General features: G+C 43.9%; 2 protein-coding genes and 2 long non-coding RNA genes across 8 annotated transcripts; 1 reads left to right on the top strand and 3 right to left on the bottom strand.

Annotated features, from left to right (window-relative positions):
- Nucleotides 1-216: 216 nt before the first annotated feature.
- On the bottom strand, nt 217-8,014 carry LOC124338042. 3 transcript variants are annotated; one of them, XR_006917635.1, is made up of 5 exons: nt 7,842-8,014; nt 4,881-7,085; nt 4,514-4,807; nt 2,095-4,435; nt 217-2,027 (listed from the first exon to the last, which is right to left on the bottom strand). It is a non-coding gene; the product is annotated as an uncharacterized LOC124338042 (long non-coding RNA). The 3 variants fall into 3 exon arrangements; XR_006917637.1 differs by having other exon boundaries at nt 217-2,662; nt 2,720-4,435; XR_006917634.1 differs by having other exon boundaries at nt 217-4,435.
- Nucleotides 8,015-8,203: 189 nt separating this feature from the next.
- On the top strand, nt 8,204-16,409 carry LOC124333736 (venom prothrombin activator pseutarin-C non-catalytic subunit-like). Of its 2 annotated transcripts, none has more exons than XM_046788992.1 (9): nt 8,204-8,540; nt 11,272-11,464; nt 11,840-12,141; nt 12,355-12,616; nt 12,704-12,844; nt 13,575-13,762; nt 14,954-15,152; nt 15,427-15,660; nt 15,747-16,409. In XM_046788992.1, exons 1-9 carry the CDS (start codon nt 8,457-8,459, stop codon nt 16,016-16,018), a joined length of 1,875 nt encoding a protein of 624 aa, XP_046644948.1. In that variant the 5' UTR covers nt 8,204-8,456; the 3' UTR covers nt 16,019-16,409. The 2 variants fall into 2 exon arrangements, with proteins under 2 accessions (XP_046644948.1, XP_046644947.1); XM_046788991.1 differs by having other exon boundaries at nt 15,729-16,409.
- On the bottom strand, nt 13,692-14,294 carry LOC124338200. Its single transcript, XR_006917694.1, has 3 exons — nt 14,209-14,294; nt 13,854-14,138; nt 13,692-13,779 (listed from the first exon to the last, which is right to left on the bottom strand). It is a non-coding gene; the product is annotated as an uncharacterized LOC124338200 (long non-coding RNA).
- On the bottom strand, nt 16,402-24,683 carry LOC124331082 (integrator complex subunit 1-like). 2 transcript variants are annotated; one of them, XM_046788771.1, is made up of 22 exons: nt 24,422-24,683; nt 23,982-24,178; nt 23,269-23,907; nt 23,126-23,208; nt 22,833-23,067; nt 22,520-22,761; nt 22,332-22,458; nt 22,020-22,259; nt 21,854-21,961; nt 21,575-21,788; nt 21,212-21,516; nt 21,006-21,151; nt 20,603-20,930; nt 20,252-20,524; nt 20,047-20,178; nt 19,500-19,982; nt 18,593-19,435; nt 18,237-18,503; nt 17,365-18,147; nt 17,099-17,264; nt 16,717-16,992; nt 16,402-16,654 (listed from the first exon to the last, which is right to left on the bottom strand). In XM_046788771.1, the coding sequence occupies exons 1-22, from the start codon at nt 24,597-24,599 to the stop codon at nt 16,539-16,541; spliced, it is 6,381 nt and encodes a 2,126-aa protein (XP_046644727.1). In that variant the 5' UTR covers nt 24,600-24,683; the 3' UTR covers nt 16,402-16,538. The 2 variants fall into 2 exon arrangements, with proteins under 2 accessions (XP_046644727.1, XP_046644728.1); XM_046788772.1 differs by lacking the exon at nt 21,854-21,961 and having other exon boundaries at nt 21,575-21,668; nt 22,140-22,259.
- Nucleotides 24,684-25,820: the final 1,137 nt, after the last annotated feature.

Raw genomic sequence — 25,820 nt, 5'->3', positions numbered from 1 at the left:
AGTCAGCAAGGTGGATGAACCATAAAATTCGTAATTAATTCGTTGAATACTTAAATGCAGCCCAATAAAAAGTTATTTTTTTCAAAAAGAGCCCTTGGTTTACATTCCTTCTTTCATTTCGTTTAAATGTATCGTTCACCGTTAGATGGCAACTTGTAGCGTGATTTTGAAAAAAGGAAATTGCTACGCATACGCATAGCACCGATCACTCGATCAGTCAACCACGTTTAAATTAAACACACATCTAAATTAAATTCATGAATTATTGTTTGTTTAAAAACGTCATGTAAACTGTTTATTCTAAAATCTTTCATTTTTAAGTTTTTAAGTTAATCAAAGAGTGGAACAACTAAAAACAATGGATCGTAGTGAGCCTTAGAAATCAACCTTTTTATAACAACATTTATATTAACGCTTAGGGATTGTAAAATACCTATTATAACAACGCAGAATAAGACCATCGAGGCACGAGCCAGCAAGAAGTGTTGATAACCCGGTGGCAAATGTAAAAAGAAAACCTTGTGATAATAACTCCTTTCCTGGCAATTGACAATTCGCGTGTCGCCCAGGTTGATAAGTAATCGCCCAGTTCTCCTTTCTACAATCCTTCTCCGGCGGAACCACCCATCACCCGGAGACAAGCATAGCAACTCAATACGATGCGCCAGCTTGAGGCCATCCATTCATCGCAATCAGAAGAAAGGAATCATCTCTGCCCCATGACCATGTAATAAGAAACAAAGATTCGTTCGGCCTCCTCTCTCGTTCACATTATTATACGAATTATTGTCTGGGAATCGCAAAACAATGCTAAAGAGCGTAACTAAAAGGAAACGGTACAAAAGCCGGCCGACCGACCCGCGCCACCCCAGCATCAAGATTCAAGAGTCCTCCCACTTTGATTTATTTAGTTGCAAGGCTATGGTTAACGACAACGGCATTACACCAGAGGTTATAAACAACAACGAAAGAAGAGAAGAAAAAAGATAATACTATTACAAAAAAAAAAAGAGAAAGAAAAAACCTGTTTAGCAGCAGGTTTCCTTGATTGTCGTGAATCCACGGGCAAGACGAATAAGGCTTCCATCCTCCGAGTCAAATACATAAGAGTCTAGACGAAATTTAGTTAAGAGGGTTAAACGCCCAGGTTGCTGAAACAAACAGGCGCGGGCTCGGCTCGACTCGATCTCGTGTCAGCAGAGCAGCGTGAAAATCCGTCGGGGCCGGGCGCCGCGGCGTTTCACGCTTTCCATCACAACGGGTTATTTCATCAGTTCAGAGCATTCAAATATGTATCTAACGTAAAAGCCCTTTTCTTCCCATTTCTTTTACGCTGTGATATTAATCCGAGTCGAAAATAGAGTCACAGCTAGCCGTTGGCGAACGTTTGTGTTTTCATTTTTATACAAGCCACTACTGGACGGTGACGTCCAGTCCAAGATTGATGACCATAAAGGCCTCTGCAGTTGAACCGTACGGCAAAATGAGCAGCTAATTAAACACACCCACCAAAAAGAAAAAACTAAATCCCCCGACGGCCAGCATAAGAGGCCTGACTAGTTGTGGAGTGTGTAATTGATCGAGTACTTTAATGTCGTGCTCCCTGTTGAGCTCCGTAAGATTCCGAGTTCGATTCCAAACAGACGCAATTTCTCTCGGCTGGTGAAATAACACATTTTCTAATCTTCAATCTCACTTTAAGAATATTCGCTCTTGGACCTTGTGCTAATTGATTGATTTACACGCCATGACCTGGCCGAAAACAATAGAGAAAAGAAAGAAAAAAATGAATTGATAGCATCAATTCAGATGGTCGTGTTGCAAGAAAGAGAGAGAGAGAGAGAGTTGGTGCTCGTTAGTGGCCAGATTTTTTTTTACTCGGTTTGTGTTGGTGTACTATTCCCCCCCCCCTTCTCCCGCGACTCGTCACGCTAGACCCTGACGTCAGATAAGCCAATTTACAACACACACAGTTCGGGTCTGTGTGTGTGTGTGCACACAGCAGTGTGTCTCTCTGGCGTTATCGCCTGTATACAAGAATTCCTCATTAGTCTATGAGATCCTGCGAGAAGAAGAAGAAGAAAAAAATTCCACCTTGCGCGCACCGCCGACAGGGACACCCGGACGCCACAAGGGTAAAAATGTCTTGACAGGCCTCGATAAAGTGGGCCAGGTGATTCGTTCATTCTTTCCTCCTTCTTCTTGGTTGCGTTCAGCCCCGTTCAAAGTCGTAACTTCTCCACCGCTTGATTTGCATAGGCCTCGTCGTCTAGATGGGCAGGATAGAGGCAGAGATTATGAGTGTCGACTAAAAGAAGCTCCTCTCTAGCGTAAATGAAAAAGAGAAAAAGAGAAAAAGAAAAAAAGAGAGAGAGAAGAATCTTGAGAAGGAGGAAAAGGTCTAAAGAAGCGGAGGAATAATATAATCCCGGGAGAGGATAATAACTGACGATCATAGTCTTGCTATATCGTGTCGGGAATATATAAGCCTTCAAGAGGTTGATGGAGGCAGCAAAGAAGAAGAAAAATCCTTCCAAATATTTTCCACCATGCCAAACAAACCATAAGCTACCGTTATGACGGCCGTAAATATCACCGGCAGAGAAGAGTTGCCCTGTGAGTCAGCTGCTTTCCTGTTGCAAGACGTTTCTCCTTCCACCACCTAAACTATAACAGGTCAATAAATATCCAACGGGTTGAAAATGACTAAAAATAACACCCAAAGAAAGGAGAGCTGCAATCAGGGGGGACAACGTGGGTATCCCACAAATTGTTTCGAGCCTTTTCAGATAATTCCGTGTCTCAACAAATCAACGTGAAGACTGACCGTGCATGCTGCTGCCCCCCATCGGGACACGGATTGATCCTGCAGAAAGGGAGTAAACGAAAAGACGTCAAGCGGCAGATAATTGATTCATCTGGTCATATCCGCACTGGGCAGCAGCAGCAGCAGCCCGTTATTGCGCTCTCCTCCCACTAGAAAATGATCATCTATCCAACTAGATTTCGCCCTGGACCGGAAACGTTCGTCAGCGTTTGAATTTGAAAACAGCCGCGCTCACTGGGCGTATAAATATTACGTGTCACCGTCGAATCTGTCCCCAGCGGTCGCTAAAACGGTCACGAACTGCCGGGCCCCAACCACGTCAACCAAAGCCACGGCCATTTCTCAAATTATAATACCCGCCTTCGTCGCCCTAGTCGAGTGTGATGGTTTCTCTAATCACAAATTACCAGTCATTCCCTGAAAGAAAAAAAATAGTGACAGGCACGAGAGGAGTCGGGAGAGAGAAAAAGGAGCCAGCATTATCAGCAGCAAGAAGAAAGAAGATGCCTGCAAATGACCTGTTTACGGCAACAAAAGCTCAGCCTCAGACCTTCTAGGATCAGCAACAAGATATGGGGTGATATTTCAGCCTTTCGAGACTCTGCACGCCGAAATGAAAAGACGATTCTCTTATTCAAACTCCGTACAGTACTATAGGGGGCCCTTGATGTCAAAAACTCGCGACTGCCGTGAAGAAAGAGAAACGAAGAAAATGTTGAGAGATGATTTCGTAATTTGGTCGTGTGAAGCACTCCCTTTTTTCCCATTCATTCACAAGTAGAGAAAAAAAAAACTTGAGACTTGACAAGAGGAAAAGAATTTCTCAAAGTTGGCCCACGCATTTCGATGGATGAAAAAAAAAACACCTGCCATTGATTGAATTCCCCTTGGTGTACACCCTCGAAAAGTTTATCGACAACGAGGGGAGTATTATTCAAAAGGCTTTGACGCATTCATTGAACTTGAACTTTAGGGCATCGGGGGGCTACAAGTCTGAAGTAGGAGGTGAATTTTTTTTTTAAATCGATATACCAACCGTGGACGAAATAAAAACAAAAGGAAACCTAACCAAACGATAGCTAGGGTGGTCTTTCATGCTAGTCTCCACAAAAGAGAATTAGCGAAAGCCTATATAATATATGTTGAAGAGAGAGAGAGAATGAAGAGTGGTAGAAACTCACGCACGCCTGGTGATGACGTCCGTCGTACCGGAAGGAGCTAATAATACAAATATAAGCGACACATATACTCACACGCCAGCCATAGCGAACCGAGTGTGAGAGAGTGGGCGAGAGCGATGGAAATAAATCCATTTATACCTTTGTGGATTTCGGTTCGGTGCCCGATGTAGAGAACAAGAAGAAGAAGACTAGAAGAGAGAGGGAGTAAGGACTGTTCTTGGATGGATGTGATCAAATGAATCCATCAATGGGACAATGTTGATTGAAGCGCAAATAATTCCATTCATCTAAAGAGTTGCTGGATAGAAGATAGTATAAATGAAAAAATTCTTCTTTTACCTTGTTATTGGACTCTTTTGATTATGTTGGCATCAAACTAAAGACGGTGCAGGTATACTATCAGCTGTCATTGTACAAACATCGTTGACTGGACAAAAAAAAAACAAATAAAATCAAATTTGAAGTGAAAAACATGGAAAGAATAAAGTAAACACCCGTAACTTACATATGGAATCGTCAGAATGGATCGATTCCCCCTTTGTAGCAGCGCGGTATGCTGTATATGCGTATACACCCTTGATGCTGTCTGCCACTTGCCACTCTCTGACTTGTTAATTGATCGATTCCACCCGGCCCCAGAAAAAGAAATAACAAACAAAACACAAAAGAGAAAATCAAACAATACCTTTTGAGCTTCTCCCCTTTTATTTTTTTTGTTCGTGTGTGTAATATTCCATGTTGATATTGGATAAACCTAAACAGAAAAAAAAAACGGAAGAGAGAGTCGACGATCGACACCCTTTTGGGGTAGAAAAAAAAAATAGATATGTTTGTAATGGATTGAAGAATATCCGAAATAGATAGGCCATCACCTGCAGGGATGATGATGTGGTAGTCGAGGGATTCAGAGGAGGAAATTTCATTCGTCATGGAACCCTGACTGGGACACACAAGTTCGTGCAGCAGCTCACATCTTCACGGGGTTCCCCAAGTGAGCGCGCGTTCCGGTGTCATCATCCGCCCAAAAGGAACCCCGAAAAAAAAAATTTCGAAATGCTTGGGGGATTAGATGGATGGGCCTTCTGTCATCACCCAGCCGTTCGGTACAGTCGTCGATCCTGGCTGAATCTTTGATGATCAAGTGCCTGCGAAAATACAAAAGGATAAAAGAAAAAGAAGAATACAAACAAACCAACCAAAGAACTTAATAAAAGTCAAGACGAAGGAGCTAAAGCAACACCCACAGGCTTTTGACTATACAACGAGGAGGGGAAAAAGAAAAAAAAAGTAACGAAAGGCAATCTAATAAATAAATGATTCGGAATAATCCAGGGGTGGATCAGACACACGCTCACACGGAGGCGATAGGGAAATGATCCCCTCCTTCTTCTCACATTTATTGCTCTCCTCCCACACGGTGCCGCCAATTTCAAATAAAGCGCATACGGCTCAATCCATAATTCATGATAGAAAAAAAAAAGTCCTATAGCGGTGGATGGGAATCAAAGGTCTTCTATTGTAAGTTAGCCATCCATCGGTACGTCGTACACGTGCCCGTCGTGCGTGGGAGCTACTAAATTCCGTTTCATCAAGAAATACCGCGCGCTGTAATTCTTTTTCCTTCTTGAGAGAATTGACCGCCCGTTTCTATTTGACTTTTGGAAAAAGAAAGAAAAAAGAAAAGGGCCGCCGCCAATCTTTTCTTCATTGCACACAAATCCCAGGACCTGAAAATCCCATTTTCTTTCCTGTAGGATCTTCTCTCCTTTTCTACTGGGTACAAACAGATTTAAAAAAGAAAGAAAAGGTATATAAGGATTTATACATCACTCGGGGGTTTTATATATCTATAGCATTTAATCCCAGTACTTTGGTCGCTCACTTCAATTTCGATTGCTTCTACTCGGATTTGAAAAAAATAAAAAGGAGAATTGTTTCGTCCTATTGTGTGTAAAAAATGTCGGCGAAATGGACAGTTCGTTTCGGCATTATCAGACAAATTGAATTTCCCGCTATTGTTGCCATTCCAGGACATCGTAAAAATGGAAACAACACACACAAAATGGAACGTCCAAGATGTACATCTCGCCCAACATTCTCCCTCCAAGAAAAAAAAAAAAGAATCGGGACACCAAGATCCTAGAAAAGGAGTTATGTTCACACGTTCAAACTGAAGAAGAATAGGCCTGGTGGTGATGGTGGGGGGTAGATGCAAGTTTTTAGATTATATGGTAGGCCTGCGACATTTTTGTGTTGTCCTGATTGTGGTGGAGAGATTCGTCGCCTGCGTTGGACGCCAGACATCCGCGGTGATGATCGGGCGCCTAGGTCTCGTATAGTTTTATGATAGAGGATTGGACAAGAGGCGCTCAATAGGACGCATTCCAAAAAGATAAGAGACGCTGTTTTTTCCCTATTTCCCTTTTTTAGGTTATTCAGTTTCAAATGTAATAGCATTACATCTTGTCCCCCCCCCCCTTCTTCTTCTGGTTTTGTCCCCGACCAGCAAACAGTTTCCGACATTATCGTGCAGTAGGGGAAAGAAGAAAAAAAAAAGAAATTATTATTAATGCATTATTCAAAATTCTTTCAAAAAAAAAAAAGACCTTTACGGGTTCGGAGAGAGACACGTAGATAAATTATGACGTTTTCTTCTCGTTGTTGTCGAGTGAGTAGTACGGCTGAGGGAACACTCTCGGTCGTCTTGTCCCTTGTCATACTCGGGACTATTCTTTTCTATTCCCCTTTGTGGCAGGATTATTCTTCTTCTTTCTTCCACAACTGCCCCGACAGCTTCCTCTGGCCGGGTGGTAGAAGTAGCACCAGCACAAGGGGCCCCGAATGATTTCCAATTCGTTTTCGTCAGCGCGATACCATCTTGTTTCTCTTTTTTTTTCCCCGTTGCTGTTAGTGCCTCCTCGAGTGTGTGGCGTGTACAGAAATTGACAGGAGGAGAAGAAAAAGAAGAAGCAGCAGAGCAAGCAGCCGGCAGCAGCAGTTCAGCTTCCAGGTGTCTGAAGCGTATTAATCGATGGGGAAAATGAGCCAAGAGTGACTCGACTCGATTGCTGTTAAGACTACCAATAAAAAGAAATATAAGAGAAGCAGCTACAGTGGAATAATCAAGATAACAACAGCAACAACAATCGTAACAAACCAGACAAGACACTCAAACTCTGAAGGAAAAAAATTAGACAATGTCAAACATGCCAAAGAAAAGGGCCCTTTCGCTGTATACACGTCGGGAGTCGTAACAAAGATCGGAGGAGTTGACTATAGGATGACGACGCTATACGACCATAGACGGTGACACACTCAATTCCGATTTAGGGGGGGGCTGACGCCACAAAGGAGAGTCCCACGTCATAGAACAACAACACAAGCCATTGGAGCGAAAACGGTGGCCCTATACAATAGGGACCTACAACTTGTATATATTGGGTTATCACTTCTCGGATATCTTTTCTGTGTTTTCCTTTTTTTTTCTTTTTCTTTTCTCCGGCTTCTGTATTGTGTTGTCGAGTGAACCACGCCCTTTCATGTCTCGTTGTTATTCCTGCCTGGCACCTTGTCCGAAATCTTGTTCTTTTCTCAACACGTAAAGGTGCAACGCATTAGGAGCAATTGCGATTACAAACAAGAAAGAAAAAAAAAGGGGGGCCTGGAAAATTGTTGTCGTTCACCATTCCGGATCACGTCCACACCCGCTTGAAGAGTAGCTGGCGCGTGACAATTAAGTGAGCTACACTTTGGAGGTGTAAAAATACGAGAGGGGGGAAAAGCGAGGGAGAGAAAAACAAAACAAAACAAAACAAAAAAACGACTATACTAACGCCGACAGATGTGTAGATTGATGGTCCGATTAGGAAGTCGCTAGAGAATAATAAGTTGTTTCTCACTTGGCGGCCTACATCCGGCACCCACCCCCACCACCCCTTAAAAAGGAAGAAGAATACAAGAAGAAAATCTTTTTAGGCCTACACACACACAGTTTCAACAAGACGAAACGTGATAAATGAATAGAAACACATTGGGAAGAAAAAGAGCAAAAAGGAAAAGATCACCAGATGAGGTAAGTTCAACACATACATTGCGTGTTGGTTTCACCCTAGAGAGAGAGAGAGAGCCCAGCTCGCCCGTCTCGATGGATATATTAGAGAGTCTTGCGCTTCAAAAGCTTTCAGTCGTTCACCAGACGCGGGACGGTGCGGACATACCAAAAAGCTTTCGTCTAAACTTTAAGCCCTACCGTTGAGTTTTGTTTCACATTTGTTAAACTGTGGTTTTTTACTTTTTTCTTTTTCCTCTTACCGGACGTCCTGCTGTGTCATCTCTCTCTCTCCCACACAAATTGTTTGCGTCATTGTTTTTCCCGCGTTTTGATTTGAGTGTTGAGTCAAAACTGTCATGAATGACATTGGCCGGCAAGAGTTGGTGCGGCGAAACGAATGATGGAACCTCCTCCTCCTTGGCCGTGTCTATTTGATTATGCATCATCGGCGATGATGGAATCGACTCAACTGGACAAACAGGTCGGTCTACATGGTGTCTCTCTCGCTCTCTCTCTCTTGGTTAAGAATTTTTTACACCCAACTTTACGTTCCCCTTTTATGCGTCGTATGACGGGTAGCGTATCAATGTAAACTAATCTTGAAATTACGCCACTGGAATATCATTCGTCTTGGTCCAACAGCTTGAAAAACAACAACTTTTTTTTTTTACTACTACTACTACTATTTATTAAAATAATAATAAATAAAAAGGTGTGCCCGATCGTATTCAAATTAGCCGCCAAAAGATTGTTTTAATACTTTGGAACTGGGACAAAATAAATAAATGGCCATTGGCCAAAGACTGGAGGAGGAGAGGTCAGATATAAACTTGGAAGATAACGAGCTAGAGTCGAAAGGGAAACGGAAACCCTTGGATGTTTGGATGATTTTCGGATGTACCAAGAGTCGGACTGTCGGAGGACTCCGAACTGCTGTGTCTCTACCCCCATCAGACCCGGTTGTTTTGTTTTCCATTCGATACTGTGGAATTCATTTCGTAAAGGCGAGAGAGAGAGGGGAGAAATGCCGAAACGCCAAACACTTCTTTAGTTCTTTCAGATTCTCCTCCGTTTCGGAATATTCAATCAACGTCCTCGAGGGTTTTCCTTTCTTTTTCTTCTATTATTCCATCCGTCTGTTGGATTCCCGACCCGTTAGTCTATTCCCGATGCCGTCCCGCTTTCTTTCTTTCTTCCTTTTTTTTCCCCCTTGTACCCATCGCCTTGTTGTTGTTGTTGTTGTAGAAAAAGCCGCCGTTGGGGCCGTTTTTTTCTTCTTTTCACGGGGCCCAAAAGAAGAGGAGAACACCCACAGCAAATCTGAGGTGCTGGTTAAAAGCACAAGAGAGAGAGAGAGAGAACAAGGCATTAAACACGCATCAAACACAGACCGTTACCAGCAAAAAGACGAGTTATAAACCAACCGAAAATGGATGATCCGTTTTCACGCTTTGATAACAGGTTAGAAACGGATACATTAACCACCAAAATCCAGCCTCTCTCTTTCTCTCTCTCTGTCCATCGGGAATTATTACGGGCCCCAGAAAAATGGGCGTGAAATCCACTCGCCAAGCGGAGCACATCACACCACTCCGTCATCACCAAAAAATGAGGGGGAAAAAGAATAAGGGCCCTCCTCTTTTTCTCTTATTATTCCATTACACTTTTATCACCAGGATTGTTTTCTCCCCCGTTAGTGTGGTTGTCTGCGTGATGTTTCTGATTTTCTCGATAAAATTATGGACCAGGGGTGCGATGGATAGGCGGGGCAGCTAGCACGGGCTACGCGATGAAATCTACCGGTGAAAACTGACACACACACATACACACGGAATATGGCGATAGACAACCCAAGAGAATCTTCTTCTTCTTCTTCTTCTTCTTGTGGTAGAAATATTTATATTATGTCGAATGTCCAACGAGCCGTCAGCGCCGATGCATCACTCGACGACGGACGGACAGGCCAGTCATTCCTATTTTTTTCCCCCAAACTGCTGGATGCGACTATACGTCAGCTCTCTATAGCGTTTCGGATTTCTAGGAAAATATTTGGATTTCTACTGGCCAGATTGGAAACACAAATAAAGAAAATCAACGGCGATTCGAGTTTGTAGGTCTCGCGAGACGGTCAATCAATAATTCGTTGCGCCGTGTCATCGATTCGGATTGACGATCAATAGCCAATCAAAAACCTTAGAGTCCTTACATAATAGGCGTAGTTGCATTTCCCATCCTTTAGAAACTAGTCAACATTTTCAAACAAGCCGCTCTACACCCAAACTATCTCTCCCCGTTGCTCGTTCATGCCTCTACATGCATAGAGTATAGATCTCGGACTATCTAATTTCCCGTGCCTTACGGCTCTATTCAACCGGCACTTGATCAATCATCCGCACCGTTGAAAGGCCAATTTCCTATAGACGACGCTGTGCTGATGTGTACACCACAGCGGCGGCGGTGACGATGAGGGGCTATGCCCTTCTTTTTTTTAAGTTTTCCAGCCGTGATTTCCACCCAACAAAAAAGCCCTCCTTTTCTTTCATAAAATTAGACAAGACCCGTCTCTCTTCTATCTGCATGAGACGAGAAAAAACCCCGCTAGATTGAAAAGCTTTTAAGACTTGTACAGCTACTACTAATCGCTCAACGTAAAATAAAAAAATGTAAACGATCCCAAATGGGGGGGAAAAAACATTAAAAAGGCGAGGAGAGAGACACACACACACACGGCACCGTTGCTGGTGAGGCCGCGCCGAATCGGTTCCTTTTGATGAGTCGACGAAAAAACAACAACAACACAAAATAGTGAATCCCCTTCGCGCCGACAGATAAAAGGGAAATGATGTTCAAACGTTCCGTCAAAATCGTGGAATTTGACAGTTTCAAGTTGTCTGTCTGTGCTGTGTGTGTGTGCTGTAGAAATTCCATTCAAAAAAGAGCGCGCGGACACCGAAGATATAGAGAGATAGACGAGTTAGTCAATCGTTCTCACGGAGGAGCCAAAAAAGTCGGCTCATTATCATATGCCCGGCGCGTACAAATACCCAAGTACCGAATGTTCAACAAGGACTTTGACGTTCACTTTATCGAAACGACACCTCCCATTCAGACTGATGGGTTATTCTCTCTTTTTTTCTTTTTGAATGGATGACGAAATGGGTGGATAGGGGGGGAGAGAATGATAATAATGTTCTTCTTCTTACCTTTCAAAGAATTCGAACGGGCAGAGAAGAAGTGGCGACCGCTCGACTGGGGCGGCTGCTCCCAGCAGGACCTCAACGTCCCACCAAGAATCCTCGGTGAAGAATTGTAGCCGACCACTTCATCTCACTCTCAAAAAATCTCCCCTCGTTGTCAGCTGCTTCCTCCTCGTTCAGCTCATCTCGTCGGTTCATCTCGCCACAGGTGAGCTCATCGTTTTTCCAGTCCTGTTAACTTACTGCATGTAACCTTTCAAAAAAAAAAAAAAAAAGAAACATTTGAGAAGAAAAAACAGGGTCTTGTTACTTAACACGAATGGCGAAATTTATTTCTGCGGTGTGTTGAACGATGATGGATCGAAAACGAAGTAAAACTAATAAAAACATTGGCGTGAATTTCAACCATGTCGTCCTACGCCTTTTGCCCCGTTTCATTTTCAATGTTTTTAACGATCCATCACTAAACGTTTTCAACGCCCCTTCCGACCGGATGTTTTTCGATTCTCGGCAGTTCTAAATCGTACGGGATAAATAAAATGTTTTATGAATACTTTCCATTTTTTTGTGTCTCTGTCTACAGGAAAGTCTGCGACAGCCACGGGCTCGACGACGGAATGCCCCCGTCTACTCGGAATGAGCTCCGGATCTATCCAAGATTGGCAAATTGCATCCAGCTCCCAGTGGACAGGCGTGGGCGAACTCGTCGAGTTCGGAGGTGGCAGCAGCAGCAGCACTGGCAGTGGCGGGAACGCCTTTAACAGCCAGGGCGGTTCGTGCCAACCGAAATACGCACGGCTTTATCAGAGCGGAAACAAAGCCTGGTGCGCAAAGCATCGATCCGTCGGCGAATGGATCCTAGTAGATCTGGGTGTTATATCGCAGGTTCGAATATTAAAAATACATTCCCACTTTAGTCAAAGATCCGATTTCTCTTTGTCGTTCCATTCTTGACGTCTATTTGCCCTAATAACAAATTGCCAGTGAAACTGAGTAACTCGATTATTATGCAATTCGATCCCACCGGATTCAAATTTCATCTCCCAAATAATGATCCCTGTGCGTGTGTACGTACCCGTAACTTGTTTCAATGGTTAGGTCACTGGAGTCATGACGCAAGGGCGAGAGGAGGCCGACGAATGGGTAAGCGCCTACAGCATCTCCTACAGCGCCGACGCTTTCAAGTGGAGTTACGTCGTCGACGGCTACGGAAATCGACGCGTTTATCGCGGCAACGTAGACGCTTCCAGCGTCCGCTACAACTTGCTCGACCCGCCGCTGCAAACGCGCTTCGTCCGGCTGCACGTCATTGAATGGCGAGGGCGGCCCAGTCTCAGACTGGAAATCGTCGGCTGCCAAGGTCCGCTAGAAATAGAAGAAAAAGTTTCTTTTGAATGGGAAAGTTTGGTTTTAACTAATTCAAATCGGATGACCTTTAATAACGCAGAATGCAACCAAGTCATCACGGAATCGCCCAACGTCAAATTGACTTCCAGTTCCGTCCCGACGGCCGCCAAGAAGCACAGTTGCCAGCCAGACTCTGCTCACCTATTCAGTCACACGGGATGGTGCGCTAAGAAGCAAGACGGTAATAATTTCATTGTTAGAAGAAAGAGAAACTTTTGAAAGGAAGAATTATTATCAATCGCCTTCTTTTACGGCAAACTTTTCTACCTCCCGAGTCAAACTTACATTTAAAAAAAAAGAATAAAAGACTGTGGGGTGGTTGTGGTGGTGGCGCCCAACAGCCCGACAGTTTGTTACACATCCCTCCAGTCACCCAGTTGATGTTCCGTTGGCGTGCGTCTAATTACAACACGCGTTCAGGAACACTGAACAAAACAACAATCCCAATGCAGTTTCACGGGTCCGTTTTCTCCAGCTCACTATATTCCCTTGTACTAGCTGGGTTCTTTTGTTTTCCTGCAAGCACAAAGACATTCATTTGCCCTTGCCCGTCGGGCCGGCAATATCTTTAAGGGAATAATCAAAGGAATGAGAAAAGAAAAGAATCATCGCCCGTCTTATAATTACCACTTTGGATCGACTATTAGTTGCCAATCCATCATCAAACCGTAGGGGCACACCAGACTCCATCATCCATCGCCAGTAATAAATAACGTCCGTGCCGTGCCACACGCGGGAATGAATCATCATCATCATTTCTTCTTCTTTCTCCTTAGTCCCGCCAATGTATCTCATGCGCCAATGTGATGATTGCGTCCAATATAGCCAGTCCTCCTCCTCCTTCTTCTCCCTCCAGAGAGATCCACCTTCATTTTTCATCTGATTGTTGTTGTTGTTGTGTCATAAATTAGCGGATCAATGGATCCAATACGACTTGGGTCCGCCCAGACAGATTACGGGCGTCGTGACACGTGGCCACGGTGGATGGGAGAGCAAACAGCGGCACCACGTCTCCTGGGTCAGCTCCTACACCCTGTCGTATAGCAACGACACTCTCCTGTGGTTCTCCTACCGCGATGGCAACCACCTGGATCCCAAGGTATTTCTTTCTTTCCTCTAAATCAAAAGTAAAAAAAAAAAAAAAAAATCTTTTCTCCATGTACGTCCACAATTGCAATTCTAACCTTTACCCGATTTTGTTGAGACTGTGACACTGATGGACAGAGGCTGCACGCTGGAGACATTATTTATCTCTGGCGTCTCCTTGTGACGCCTTTCACGCTCCTCATGCGTAGGCAAAATAGTGACGGAAACGCTCATTGCTAAAAGAAGATTCAAATGAGCTCTGATGTCTCCGGACTGGAAGAGAATAGACCGTTGGGGGGGGGGGGGGGGTGGAGAAGAAACACATCAAGAATAGAATCTCAAAAGATGTCACGAAAGAGATAATACACCACCACCGTGCACGGCAGGATCTGGAAAAAGAGAAAATAAAGATGAGGATTTAGCTAGACAGCAACCTCCCAAAATATTGAGCATGGTTACCGAGAGATTCACGGCAAACTCTCCTTTTTTTTTCCTTCTTTACTTCTTGTGTTGCGGGTTTCGTGCTCCAAGTGTCTGCCCGTGTGTTAAAGCCTCTCTTTTGGCATTCAAGTGGGTCGTAACTCCTGAAAGGGCTTTTCGGTGAGGATCTGGGCGGCCTTTTTTTCCCCTCCTTTTACATTTTTGCCTTTTTCGCCTAAAGTCTTGGCCGTTAAATTGACGTCTTTAGATGAGGGAAAGGGATAGTGGGGTAGAGATATTTCCATGGAAATATGTGTGTATCCTTACGTTTACTGCCATGGCTTCATCTCAGGAGTGGTGGGATCTATTGTGCCGCAGATTTTTATTTGCTTGTTTGCAGTCTGTCCCTTTTTTTCCCTCCAAGTGGACCTTTCTCTTCTGGCGATAAAGGCATCTCGTACAAGCGCTAGAGTCGTCCCTCCAGACACTGTTGACCTTTCCATTCAGCAGGACCGTGGACGACCGTCCGCGCGGTACACTCAACTTGTTTCCCCGACTGCAACCGAACGCTGTTATTTGCTCAAACATTTTCCTCTTTTACGTGAGCGGGAGGGGGCTATTGCTGGAACAAACAGAGAGATCCGATTTTCTATCGGATTCTCAAGAGATCAATAAATAGAACATTAGATTAGAAAGAAAGAAGGAAAAGAGGAAACGGATCTAATATCTAACAGATGCTTTCAGCTGTAACTGTAGAGTCTGCTACCCACTTTTGTTACAATAGATCTTCGGCGGAAACATGGACGGAGACACCGAGCGACGGCACTACCTCAATCACCCGTTCAGTGCCCGTTACGTCCGTCTTCATCCGTTGACCTGGCGGCACGGCATCGGCTTACGCGCAGCCCTGCTGGGCTGCCCTCAAAAAGCGGGAAGCGACTGCGGGCCGGGATTCTTCCACGTCAACGCCGTCTCCGGATGCAGTACGTAACTAAATATAAATACATTCTCCTCTTTTCTTTTTCTTTCCATCGTCTGTCTTTTCTCGTGTTGACTCTCCAAACAGCCGCCACAAGAGCCTTTTTGAGTTTGATCGATGATGGGGAACCGAAATGTTTTTTCCCTTATTCCCTGGCCCCAACAAACATTTCCACGGACGGCCGCTTGCGCTTGATCGCTTTCCCTGGCATTGATTTCTTGTTGTTGCGTCTAATGCCATCATCAACTGTTTGTCTCTCGTTCTCTCTCGTTTGCTAGTGGAAAATTTGGCCTATCACCACAATACGTGGCTGAATGACAAGCGCCATCTGTGGAAAGATTGGAAATACGGACGGGCGTCTTTGGCGGTGGACGGCGATTCGGACGCCAGCCTCCATCGCTGCGCCATCCTGGACAACTACTTTGTGGAAAACCCCGTCTGGATGGTCGATCTTGGCAAAAAGAGTAACATCGTTGGAATTGTAATTGCCACATGGCAGGGTAAAGGTCAAGGTAAGCAACGGCTGGGAGCGAAGATGATATCAAATTAAAGGGACGGGGCACATTGGGCTGATGGAAAGAATTTCATTTATCGGCAGACAAAACGGCCACTTACCGCGACTACCAGACCAACTTGGAGAAACTCACCGTTTACGTCTCCAATAAACCTCGTCTCGAGACAGCTGATTTACTGGCGGAGGCATCTTGTGGCCAGGTCAGTCGCAGTAATGACAGCCTCTTCCAGCCACGTATCCACATCCAGTGCCAAGAGGATCTTCGAGGTCGCTATCTCTACATCCGAGCTTCGGCCGTGGCCAACCGCAAGGCCCGCCTCTTCTTCTCCGTTCTATGCGAAGTTATGGTCTACTAAATAATAATTATTATAACAATTACACAATCTCTCGACACGCTATGTTTTCCCTTCTTCTTTTGCTGCTCCCTTTCTCTTCGTCTTTCGACTCTACTCCGGCATTCAAAATTATCAGCTATATCTCTGTTTTCACCTTTTAAAAAAAGAACAACCAATTTTTTAAGGCTTCCGGGTTTTCTTCGCCGTTCCATTGGCGTGTAAATATACCTCGCCCAAACAAAAAAAAAAGAAGAAAAGATAAAAACATCAAACATTCGTTACATCAAACAAAAAGGGTTATTCAAACAACGCGCGCTTCATGTTATTTAGTAGAAGTCTCTCTGAATTAATTCCCATTATCCATGTTCTACATATAGCAGAATGTGTGTAAATACATCGTTAACGACGTTGACATTTCTTTTTATTTTATTTTGTTAATTTTCGACCACACAAGTCGTCGAAATTCTGTGAAATCAAAAGAATTATGAAAGGGGGAACAAATCTACGAGGAAAACAAACCCAAGTCGCGTTCACTGAAATCTCACGTGCCCATCTGATGTTGCAGGAGCATAACGGCCTCGCTTAGATTGGTCAATGTATTGTATCCGCTCTCGACCGCCAAGTTGAACGTTTTCTGGAGTAAAACATCGCCATTTTCTGTCACAGATAAATTCGTAAAATTAAAAAAGTTCCGTTAAAACCTTTTGAACAAAAATCACCTTGGCATAGGAGGAGGAAATCTGGCAATCTTTCCAGAGCTGTTGTTACGACGGCAGCATTCCGATTATCCAGGCAGTCCAAATAATCCGGCAGCAGATCAGAGGATGCATTAGGATTGTCCTTTAGATAGCGCAAGATGAGCATGTACGTCATGTTGCGGACCGTTTGGTTAGATGACGACATGAGAGGGCGAAGATCGGCAATGGCCCCTTCCAGCGGAGCGCAAACAACTCGACCGCAAACGTTCTCCAAGTCTTGGAGAACCGTCACCACTTCTATAAGGCGCAACAACAAACCCCGGCAAAAAAAATACGCCAAGAGAACAAGGTCGTTAAAAGTGAAGTGCATCTCAAGGTGCCGTCATGTGATTTATGTACAGACCTTCGTAATTATCAGATTGGCGCAATCTTGCCAGAATAGGACCTATTCGGATGCTGGGGCGGGTTGGAACCGTGGACGGCTGGCGGTCCTCCTCGTTATCAGTGGGTCGGGGTCGCGATAGCGCCGACAAGAGGTCCTTTATAGCCGTCATCTCTGGATGGGTCACCTACGCGCGCGACACAAAAGAGACGCCATCAGCACAATGATTTATCGCGAGGGATTTTCCAAAGCGATAAAAGCAATAAACAAGCAGACAGTTAACAAACCTGGAGATCGTGCAATAAAGGCACATGCTGTTGGAGACAGTGTGACGCGGCGAACGGAGCTGTCGCCACAAAATCCAATAAAAACTGCAGGAATTTCTGAAGTAGTGGGCCGATTGATTCTTTCACCGTTCGCTGGTTGCCAAAAAGACACCAAAATGATTTGAGCATGTCCTCGAGGGCCTCGCGATGATCAGGGGTGAAAAGGTTGGCGCTGAGTTGTTGGGCGATTCCAAGAATAGAGGAGAAAACATTCATATAGTTGCGTGAACGCAAGACAAACACGTCCAGGTGAGAGCGTCCTCGAAGGGCGGCAGCGAGGCAAGCAAATTGCCTTAAAAGCAGAAGTGGATGAGTGGCAGCCATTTTGCGGAGGGCAGTCTCGTAGTCTGCCATTTTTCTGGCGCCTTCTTTTCCCGGCTGAGGAGACGTAAGGGAAGAAATTAGCGTCAGGGCCATTGAATCGATGGAGCAAGGCACGGCCGTCAGTAGGGTTTTGCTGTCGTCAAACTGGGCAAACGACGTCTTGGGGAGTCTCGTTATGACATGTGGAGCCCGAACGTAAAGTCGTAGAAGTAATTGTTGGGCTGCTTTCTGTCTCTCGCTCTTTACCGCACTGCCCGCAAGGTCTGCCACATCTCGAGCCAATAACACTTCCATTTTGGTGGAACCTCCACAACATGAGAGTAGCAATTGACTCCGCTCTTGAAGGATGTGAAGTGCACGATCCTTTTCCTGAGTCTGATGTACAAACTCGCTCATAATATATTCGGCCAGTCGAAACAACTACAAAATTAAGAAGAAATAAATATATAACCAAAAGGTCAGCAAGCTTTTAATAATATTAGAACGTGTGTAAGAGGATCCACACTAACCTGCTGATGATTTAGGTTAAGCAGCTCTTCCGGCTGCTGATGCTTGGGAACGTGCTTGTCTCTACCCTGCCAAAGCTTGGGAACTTTGATCAAAGCAGCTAGAAAGTCTAGAACGACCTTAGCCTCAAAAGCGTCGATATCGCGAGCACCCAGTAGTTTTTGAATACATTTGCGCAGCGTAGCCCAACTGGCCTGATGCACCAACATTGCGAGGGCATACGGACGACAAGATGGTGGGTTAGGCGTTTTACCAAACAGCAACCGCATCTTAAAAAAAAAAAAAAAAAAAAAACATTCCCATAAACAATGGCACATAGTGGAATGTTCTGGTCTTCTCACAATAAAATGAAACGTACCTCTAAATCAGGCTGGGCTGTAATAATTTCGGGATCCAGCAACTCCATCCAGTCGACCAAAAGGCCAACGAAGCTCGCCTTAAACCCACTTTGGCTCAAACTGCTCACAATACTTTTTACAAGTGAACGAGTATCGTTTGTTTCCAGTGCACGAGCAGCCAGTTGCTGCAAGTGACGCTCCAACCGCTTGGAGGACAGGTTCAATGTGTTGATATCGGCCGGAGTCGATTCAGATCTCAAGAGTCCGCGGGACTTGACAAATTGAAGAGCGATACTTTTCAGTGAACTATGTCCATCAGGAGTGACCGGAGCTATCTTCTGACAAATGTTCATCACTATCACCACAATATTTCCAGTACCAAGAGAAGCCGCTGGTGAAGATGCTGCTGACGTCAAAAGTCGGAGTAAACCACACGAGAATGCAGGTTGGCGCTCTAAAGCCGCTAGCAAAAGTTCAAACTCATTCTTTGACACACTGGCAGACGCCAAGAGATTATCAAAAGCAATGGCACAAGCTTCAGTGGACGGCTGAGTGTTGGCACGAATTTCTCGAGTCAAAGCATTGCTCAAACTCCGGTAGGCCTTGTTCTTCTCCAGCTGACTGATCCGAATGACAGTTTTTATGTCAAAAAGCTGCCTCAGGACTGCAGAGGCATGATCGACAGTTACAATCGAGGAAGTGGATGCTGAACTGATCTTAGAAGGATGAGATGAAATGTCCAGGTGAGGACGCAGGGTCAGATTGAACGCCTTGCTGTCGGCGGTCGAACCAATTTCGGTATCTACCAACTGCATGATATCGGCAAAAAGCAATCCACCTCGAGCTCCTCTCGCCCATTGAATCTGCAATAATGTTTAGGTCAATAAAACATAAAAGATTTTGAATATGAAAAAAATAAAATTATACCTGGAGCAACTGCTGTATGTAAACTTTGTCTATGTCAACCTCGACGAAGGCAAAAGGATTATCTTGCACCATTCGATCCAGAGTTTGCAGAAGCTTAGACATAGACAATACAGGAAAGCCGAAGGATTGAATAAATAGGATCATCTGAGCCGGCTCCAAATCCTTTAAGGCAGTATCGACTATAGGATCAACAGAGCTTCGAATCATGCGAAGTTTGATCCAGTCAGGATAAAGATGAGCTTCCTCTGTCGTCTCGACTAAATAGGCCTGGGGTTGTACCCCGCTGGCAGGAAACCAAATTTCTAGTAGTCGACCGAAACAGGTTGACTGTTGCTCAAGCTGAGGGGCTCCGTAAGTCAGCAGACTCACTATGGCGTGAACAACCATAATGTGAAGGGAAGCTGCTTCGCCAGATTGCCACTGTATCAAAACTTGGTCTTGATTCTCCGACCAAGTGTAGGATCCTTTGTTTGGCTCTCGTGCCTATTAAATACAAGTTTTATCAATTCAACTGGCCAAAAAATTAATTGGAAACAGCATTAATTACTTTGAGAAGGTAATGCCAAAAGAGTTGCAACAAACATTCCAGCGTTTTTGCCGCTTGCAGCGTTTTGTTTGATGGTGAAGGTAAGAGAGCAGCAATTAAACTGCTACGCTCTACAATTACCTGGGCAAGATCCTGTAATTACAAAACCACAGTAATTACATATCTTTTCGCTGATAAAAAAAAAAGTTACAATATAATTATTTACCAAGCTTAGATCAGCTTGGTCTTGAATTGGCTCTTCCAAAGCGCAGGTGGATAAGAACCTCAAGTACGCCGCTACGGCTAGTGGTTGTGTTTCAATTAGAAAGGCGGCCCGTAGAGCAGCAATCACGGCAGGGCGTACGGCTTCGAAATGTGGGATGGTAGGTAACTGATGAACAAGCCAAGAGAACTGGGAATCGTCTCCTGTTCCTTCGAAGCATGCACCATCACTCATGGTAATATCATCGTCTTTTACTGCCAAGACCACACTCAATGCCTATGCAAACGTAATGTATAATCATGGAGCCGTATAATTATTTAAGCAAACTCGTTGATTATGAAAATAAACTCTTACCGTGAGGGCTTGGTGACGGGCGAGAGCTTTCTGAGCACTCAATCGTCTCATCAAATAGTCTAGGACTTCACGGCATGCTTCGGGTAGTTGATTGGGATCAGTCAACAAAAGTCTTAGATGCTGGACCAACTGTTGGTGTTTGTGACGACGTTCCTTGCGTTTGCCAAGCTGTTGCTTACTATCGTCCATTAGATCATTAACAGGCAGATCATCAGCTGCTTCGTGAAGCAAAAACTCACAAAGACATTGAACAGGCAGAACGTTCCAAGCACCTTCATTAGACTCGACCAAATCAGCCAGCCATGGCTTCGATTGCGCAGCTCCTTGCCTACACAAAAAAAAATTTGCATTGAAGAAAATTAGAATAGAATTTAGCTATTTAAAGTCATACTATTTCACATACCTATGCAGAATTTCCAATAAAAAGTCCGGTTGGCGACTTCGACAAAGTAGGTGACCCAGTCGAAGTGTTGCGTTCAAAGTTCGAAGCTGCTCAATAACAGCCGGAGGAGGTCGTCGCGTAGATCCTCGTGGATCAAGCGATGTCAACTAAAGTAAAATATTACAATGATTTGCAAGAAAATCAAAAGTTAAGAGCGATTTTAATACTTGACTAAGCAGCAAAGAATTGTTCTCGGTAATAACAGTTTTTGTAGAGGCGGCTGCTAGATGTGTTTCGAATTCCAAGATGGTTTGCTTTTCAATTGCAGCCACCTGCAACTCTGTCTGGTCTGTGGTACCAGAAGAAGTAGCGAAATCATTTGTGATACACATCTCCATCAATGCTCGGAGTGTAGGAAACGAATTCCATGCCTCAGACCCAAGACTGCCAGGATTATGAGCAATCAACATCAATAGCATCAACCAAGCCTTCCAGTAAAGTGTGCTAATTGCCAGATTTGGAGGAGTGTATCCTTAAGTAAAAAAAAATTAGCTTGTGACGAATTAAGATAAGATTACACGCTTGAATACCTTGTGGCAAGACGATATTTTCAGGATAATGATAAGCAGTGAGGCGAAGAACCATGTCAAAAATTTCTTGGTTATCAGCCTCTAGCATAAGGAATCCTAGATTATGAACTGCTGCACATCGTCTTAATAATTGATCAGCCAGTTCTAATGCGTCAGGAGCCGTAATTGGATGATCTTTTGACAAACCAATGAGCAGGATTTGGATCAATGAATCCTAAAAAATTAAAATGTGGTTAACAAATCATCAGTCGCAAAAGTTGGGTTTCAATTGGAAAATACCTCCATAACGGGAATTTCAGAAGCCAATCTTATCATAATGGGTCGATCCGACTCGAGTGGCCAACCGTCTTTATTGTAATAATGCTCTCCACTTTCCATAAACAAAACCTAATAAAGTTGTAGGTTAAGATTCATCGAACTATTAATTAAACGTTACAACACTTACTTTACGGAGACAGTGAATATAATCGACCCGATTGGGCTCAAACACGGACGGGATGGACGTTCTTAAACAGCTGATCGATTCTCTTTGGACGGCCGATGCTTGGACGTGAAACTGTCGGAAAAGTTCCATCTCTCTCAAATCTCCACGGGCGACCAAAGATGCTGATTCACGCACACCTGGACTTATGGCAAGGAAAATGCATAAAGTCGTCAAGTCTGCCAATGAATTCAAAAGCCGATCCTGGTATCAAAAGTCATTATATTATTTCGTATTGCTACTAACATGTTTTTTTTTTTTTAAATACTGCCGAACCTTGAATTCGAATTCTCTGATTGCAACTTTGCGTCTCTCTTGCATACAACCGTGTAGGAGAGCTGCACAAAATGTCGGTAAAGGTAAATCGTGGCGGAGAGCGCGAACCACTTCACGTAATAGTGCTCTAAAAACATATAACATTCATTATACTCAGTCCACGTCTGTGAATTGCAAATGCAAAATACCTGAGTGCCCGAAGGTAATCGTCACGATTGAGTAGAAGTTCCATAAAAACGTCCGCTAAAATGGTGGCAGCACGATCAGGCCACGGTTGGACCAAAACAGCCAGTACTGCCATGTTATTCGGTCCTCGAGAAGGGGAGAGCTCATTGAATATTAACAACCGCACAATGAGTGGAAGCTGGTCTGCCTGCTGCTCGACCAATTCTTTAAAACAAGTTAAATACGTCTGAAGCAGCGGTTTACTCTGAAAATCAAAAGAAGAAAGTATTACTATTTTGTTCTGAAATTAAACAAAAACATTGACGTTATTACAACCTTTAATCTCAAACGTAGAAGAGCATTTAGAACATCTGTGTCTGTAGGAGCTTCGGTACTGCAATTGACGCAGATCGAGAGGAGGAGGTCGGTGGCTGGTCTCACAAGTTTTTGATTGGAAAGCCACATTTCCAATCGCTGGGCAGCTTGAGTTCTTACAGCGGGCAAACCAGCTGTTGATGTCAAAAACTTTAAGAAGTTCCTTGTAGTGAGGTCAGATGCCGGTTGCTGCCGTCTGAGATACCATAGATTATATTACCCGAACCTTAATGCAAACTCAAATATTTTAATACCTGCTAAAATGTTGATTTACTATTTCCATGACAAGTGCTTCTGCCATGTCTTTGAGATGTTGAAATCGATGAATAACTCGAACCTAAGAAAAAGGTAACAATGAAAATACAACTATGTGCATAATTTAAATCACACTTGTTACCTGTTGCTGATCGAGATGAGTTGAACCTCGAAGCAGCCCACCCTGACTGTTATCTGAATCCACGCTGGCATCATCTTCAAGACCAGTGGTGCCAAGAGAAGTTATACTAGGAGAACTAGCAGCACCAGAAGATCCAAGTACAGTGCCAGTAGCACTTTCTTGTTGAAGGATGTTCCTTGAAGGGACTTTGGTGTTGAATGCAGTTAGGATATTCTCGACAAACCCTTGACATTCTTCGCGATCTACCCAAACTCTTTCTCCAACGGAATCTTCGACAAAAACTTTCAAGAAAGACTCTGGCCATTCCGTTGAATCTTCTAGACCGGCTAACAACAAATTGCAAGCCAGTGAAGCAGTAGAAGCAGTTGTCCTTCCTTTAAAAGGACCAATACTGGCGGTAACGTCTCGTTTGAGTAATACCAATAAAGCTTCAACAATCAATTCGGTGTTGAAATAGTGCGATCTCCATTTAGCTAAGTAGACAAGGGCAAGCGCAAGAATGGGTTCCACTTTATTCCGTTGACTCAGACTAAAGGCTTTCAGTTGCTTAACTGATCCACATAGGATTGCTTCAATTCTTTCTTCATCTTCGTTACTCTCAGCCTCTCCAATAGCATTCAACAACTCTGATGCTTCAATCTTGAATAAATATTTATAAAGAAATGTTATTTAAAGATAAATTGATAAAATCCAGAAGATTGAGTTAACTCTACCTCTATAGCAGCTTCTTCCCATGGCTCTAGTCTGTTCCCAGTTGAACTTGGACTGGGAGGATCAGCAGCCTTCAAAGCAGGTCTTCCCAATGCAGTAAAGGATGCAGTATTTGGGAGCCCAGGCTTTGCTTTCTTAGCTGGATTTTGAGATGAACCTGGCAGCTGGCTTGGTGCTTCCCGCTTTTTATCTGAAGGACCTACACATTCATGAAACATATCATTTTTTAATGCTAATGTACAGACTGAAAGAATAAATAATAATAGTAGCTGAACGAGTTAAAGGGGATTGTTAAACAGGAATGGGGATAAGTTTAAAATCTTATAATCCATGTTCAAACTTAATTTATAAAAGGATATGATAAGCAAGTTATTGGCCAGGGTCAGGGTCAGGGCCAGGGAAAGAAAGAATGGAAATAGAAATATTTTTGTTCTCATTTTACCCAAAGAAGGAAGTGGAGCAGGAGTGGGTTTTGATGGACCACCTGAAGAAGATCCTGATTTCTTTGCATCAACTGGTTCAGCTCGACTTTGCTTTGGTCCAAGAGCAATAAAATCACCAGAGAATCCAAGGGGTTTTGACTTGGAGTTTTTAGGCGGCAAATTCTTGCCCCGATCCATTATAACTACCGTCCAGCATTAACTAACACCTCTTTGAAAGTTGAAACTGATTTTGTTTTTGGTTGAGCCGAGTCTGCGACTGCGAGTGTCTTCTGCAAGAAAGCGCGGTTGCATTTCTGTTTGTAAAGCGAATGGCTGTCCCTAAACTGCGAAAGCGAAACGCGAAACGCGAAACGCCTAAAATGCGGAAAGGCTGTGCGAAACGGACCAAAATTTTTGGACCGTTTCGCGGGACCAAATGCCGGAGGGCATACTAAAATGCGAAACCTCAAAATGCGAAACGAAAATGTTTTCTTTTCTCCACCAGAGTGCAAATTGACGGATGAGGCCCGTTTAGGCCGCCATGTTTCATGACTCATAGTATATGTAATGTGAATGTATGTATGGATATGAATGTGTGTACTGTGTACACTATATATTAACGAATATTACTTTTCGCTAGAGTTTTGAAAATAAAATGTTTGTATTTCATGGGAAAACAGTCTTATCACATTAAATTTATTTAGTCGACTCGATTACTCTTGTTTCTTCAAGAGCACGGGGGTCCCTCGGATGAGCTCTTGAATGAGAAATCTCCAATTAAGTCTTTGTGGAATAGAGGCGGAAGAAGCTTTCAGCACGTTTTAGCTGGGTGGCATTTTCAATAAATTTCAATCGAATAGCTATATATATTTAGACGCCGGGCTGCTATCGGCTGATAGTTTTTTCCATTTGACTTGGTCAGCCGATTTTCTTCGGCGAACAACTGTTGAGAGAAATTCCGGCTAAGAGAAACAGATTGATCGAATGACATAGAGAACGTCGACGACGTAACAATGTGTTAATGTAGTAATGTACCCCGCTGGGCGCTGTGGGATTATTTTATTTAAAGGGGGGAGCAATCAAATTTTATACACGGAAAATTTAGTTCGAACTGATTCCCGGTAGAGGGATTTTCCCGTGTATGCTTATGGAATCGCGATTGCTCGGATAACTTACTTGATACGCCCCTTGACGAGTAGATTTTTGTGACGCAAGTATGTTAATGGCGTCGTCTGTTGACGTTCTGTTGACATTTCGCACCCACCGATTTCGCATTTTAGTACGGACCCAAGGCCTAAAATGCGAAACAGGGTCCCAAATTTTGGGTCCGTTTCGCACAGCTTTTCCGCATTTTAGGCGTTACGCGTTTCGCGTTTCGCTTTCGCAGTTTAGGGACAGCCAAAGCGAATCGCATACGAC

The sequence above is a fragment of the Daphnia pulicaria genome, chromosome 1 (assembly GCF_021234035.1).
Source record: "Daphnia pulicaria isolate SC F1-1A chromosome 1, SC_F0-13Bv2, whole genome shotgun sequence".
Lineage (NCBI taxonomy): Eukaryota > Metazoa > Arthropoda > Branchiopoda > Diplostraca > Daphniidae > Daphnia > Daphnia pulicaria.
This window is presented reverse-complemented; position numbering and strand designations above follow the sequence as displayed.

Bases quoted from the DNA above. Each gene is read 5' to 3' on its own strand.
- LOC124331082 (XM_046788771.1), bottom strand. From the start codon at position 24,599: ATGGATCGGGGCAAGAATTTGCCGCCTAAAAACTCCAAGTCAAAACCC. The intron at 20,931-21,005 runs GTATGTGAAATA...TTTTTTGTGTAG, and splicing joins TTATTGGAAATTCTGCATAG to GCAAGGAGCTGCGCAATCGA. The intron at 18,148-18,236 runs GTTAGTGTGGAT...TTAATTTTGTAG, and splicing joins TTAACCTAAATCATCAGCAG to TTGTTTCGACTGGCCGAATA.
- LOC124333736 (XM_046788991.1), top strand. From the start codon at position 8,457: ATGATGGAACCTCCTCCTCCTTGGCCGTGTCTATTTGATTATGCATCA. The intron at 12,845-13,574 runs GTAATAATTTCA...GTCATAAATTAG, and splicing joins GTGCGCTAAGAAGCAAGACG to CGGATCAATGGATCCAATAC. The intron at 15,153-15,426 runs GTACGTAACTAA...CTCGTTTGCTAG, and splicing joins CAACGCCGTCTCCGGATGCA to TGGAAAATTTGGCCTATCAC.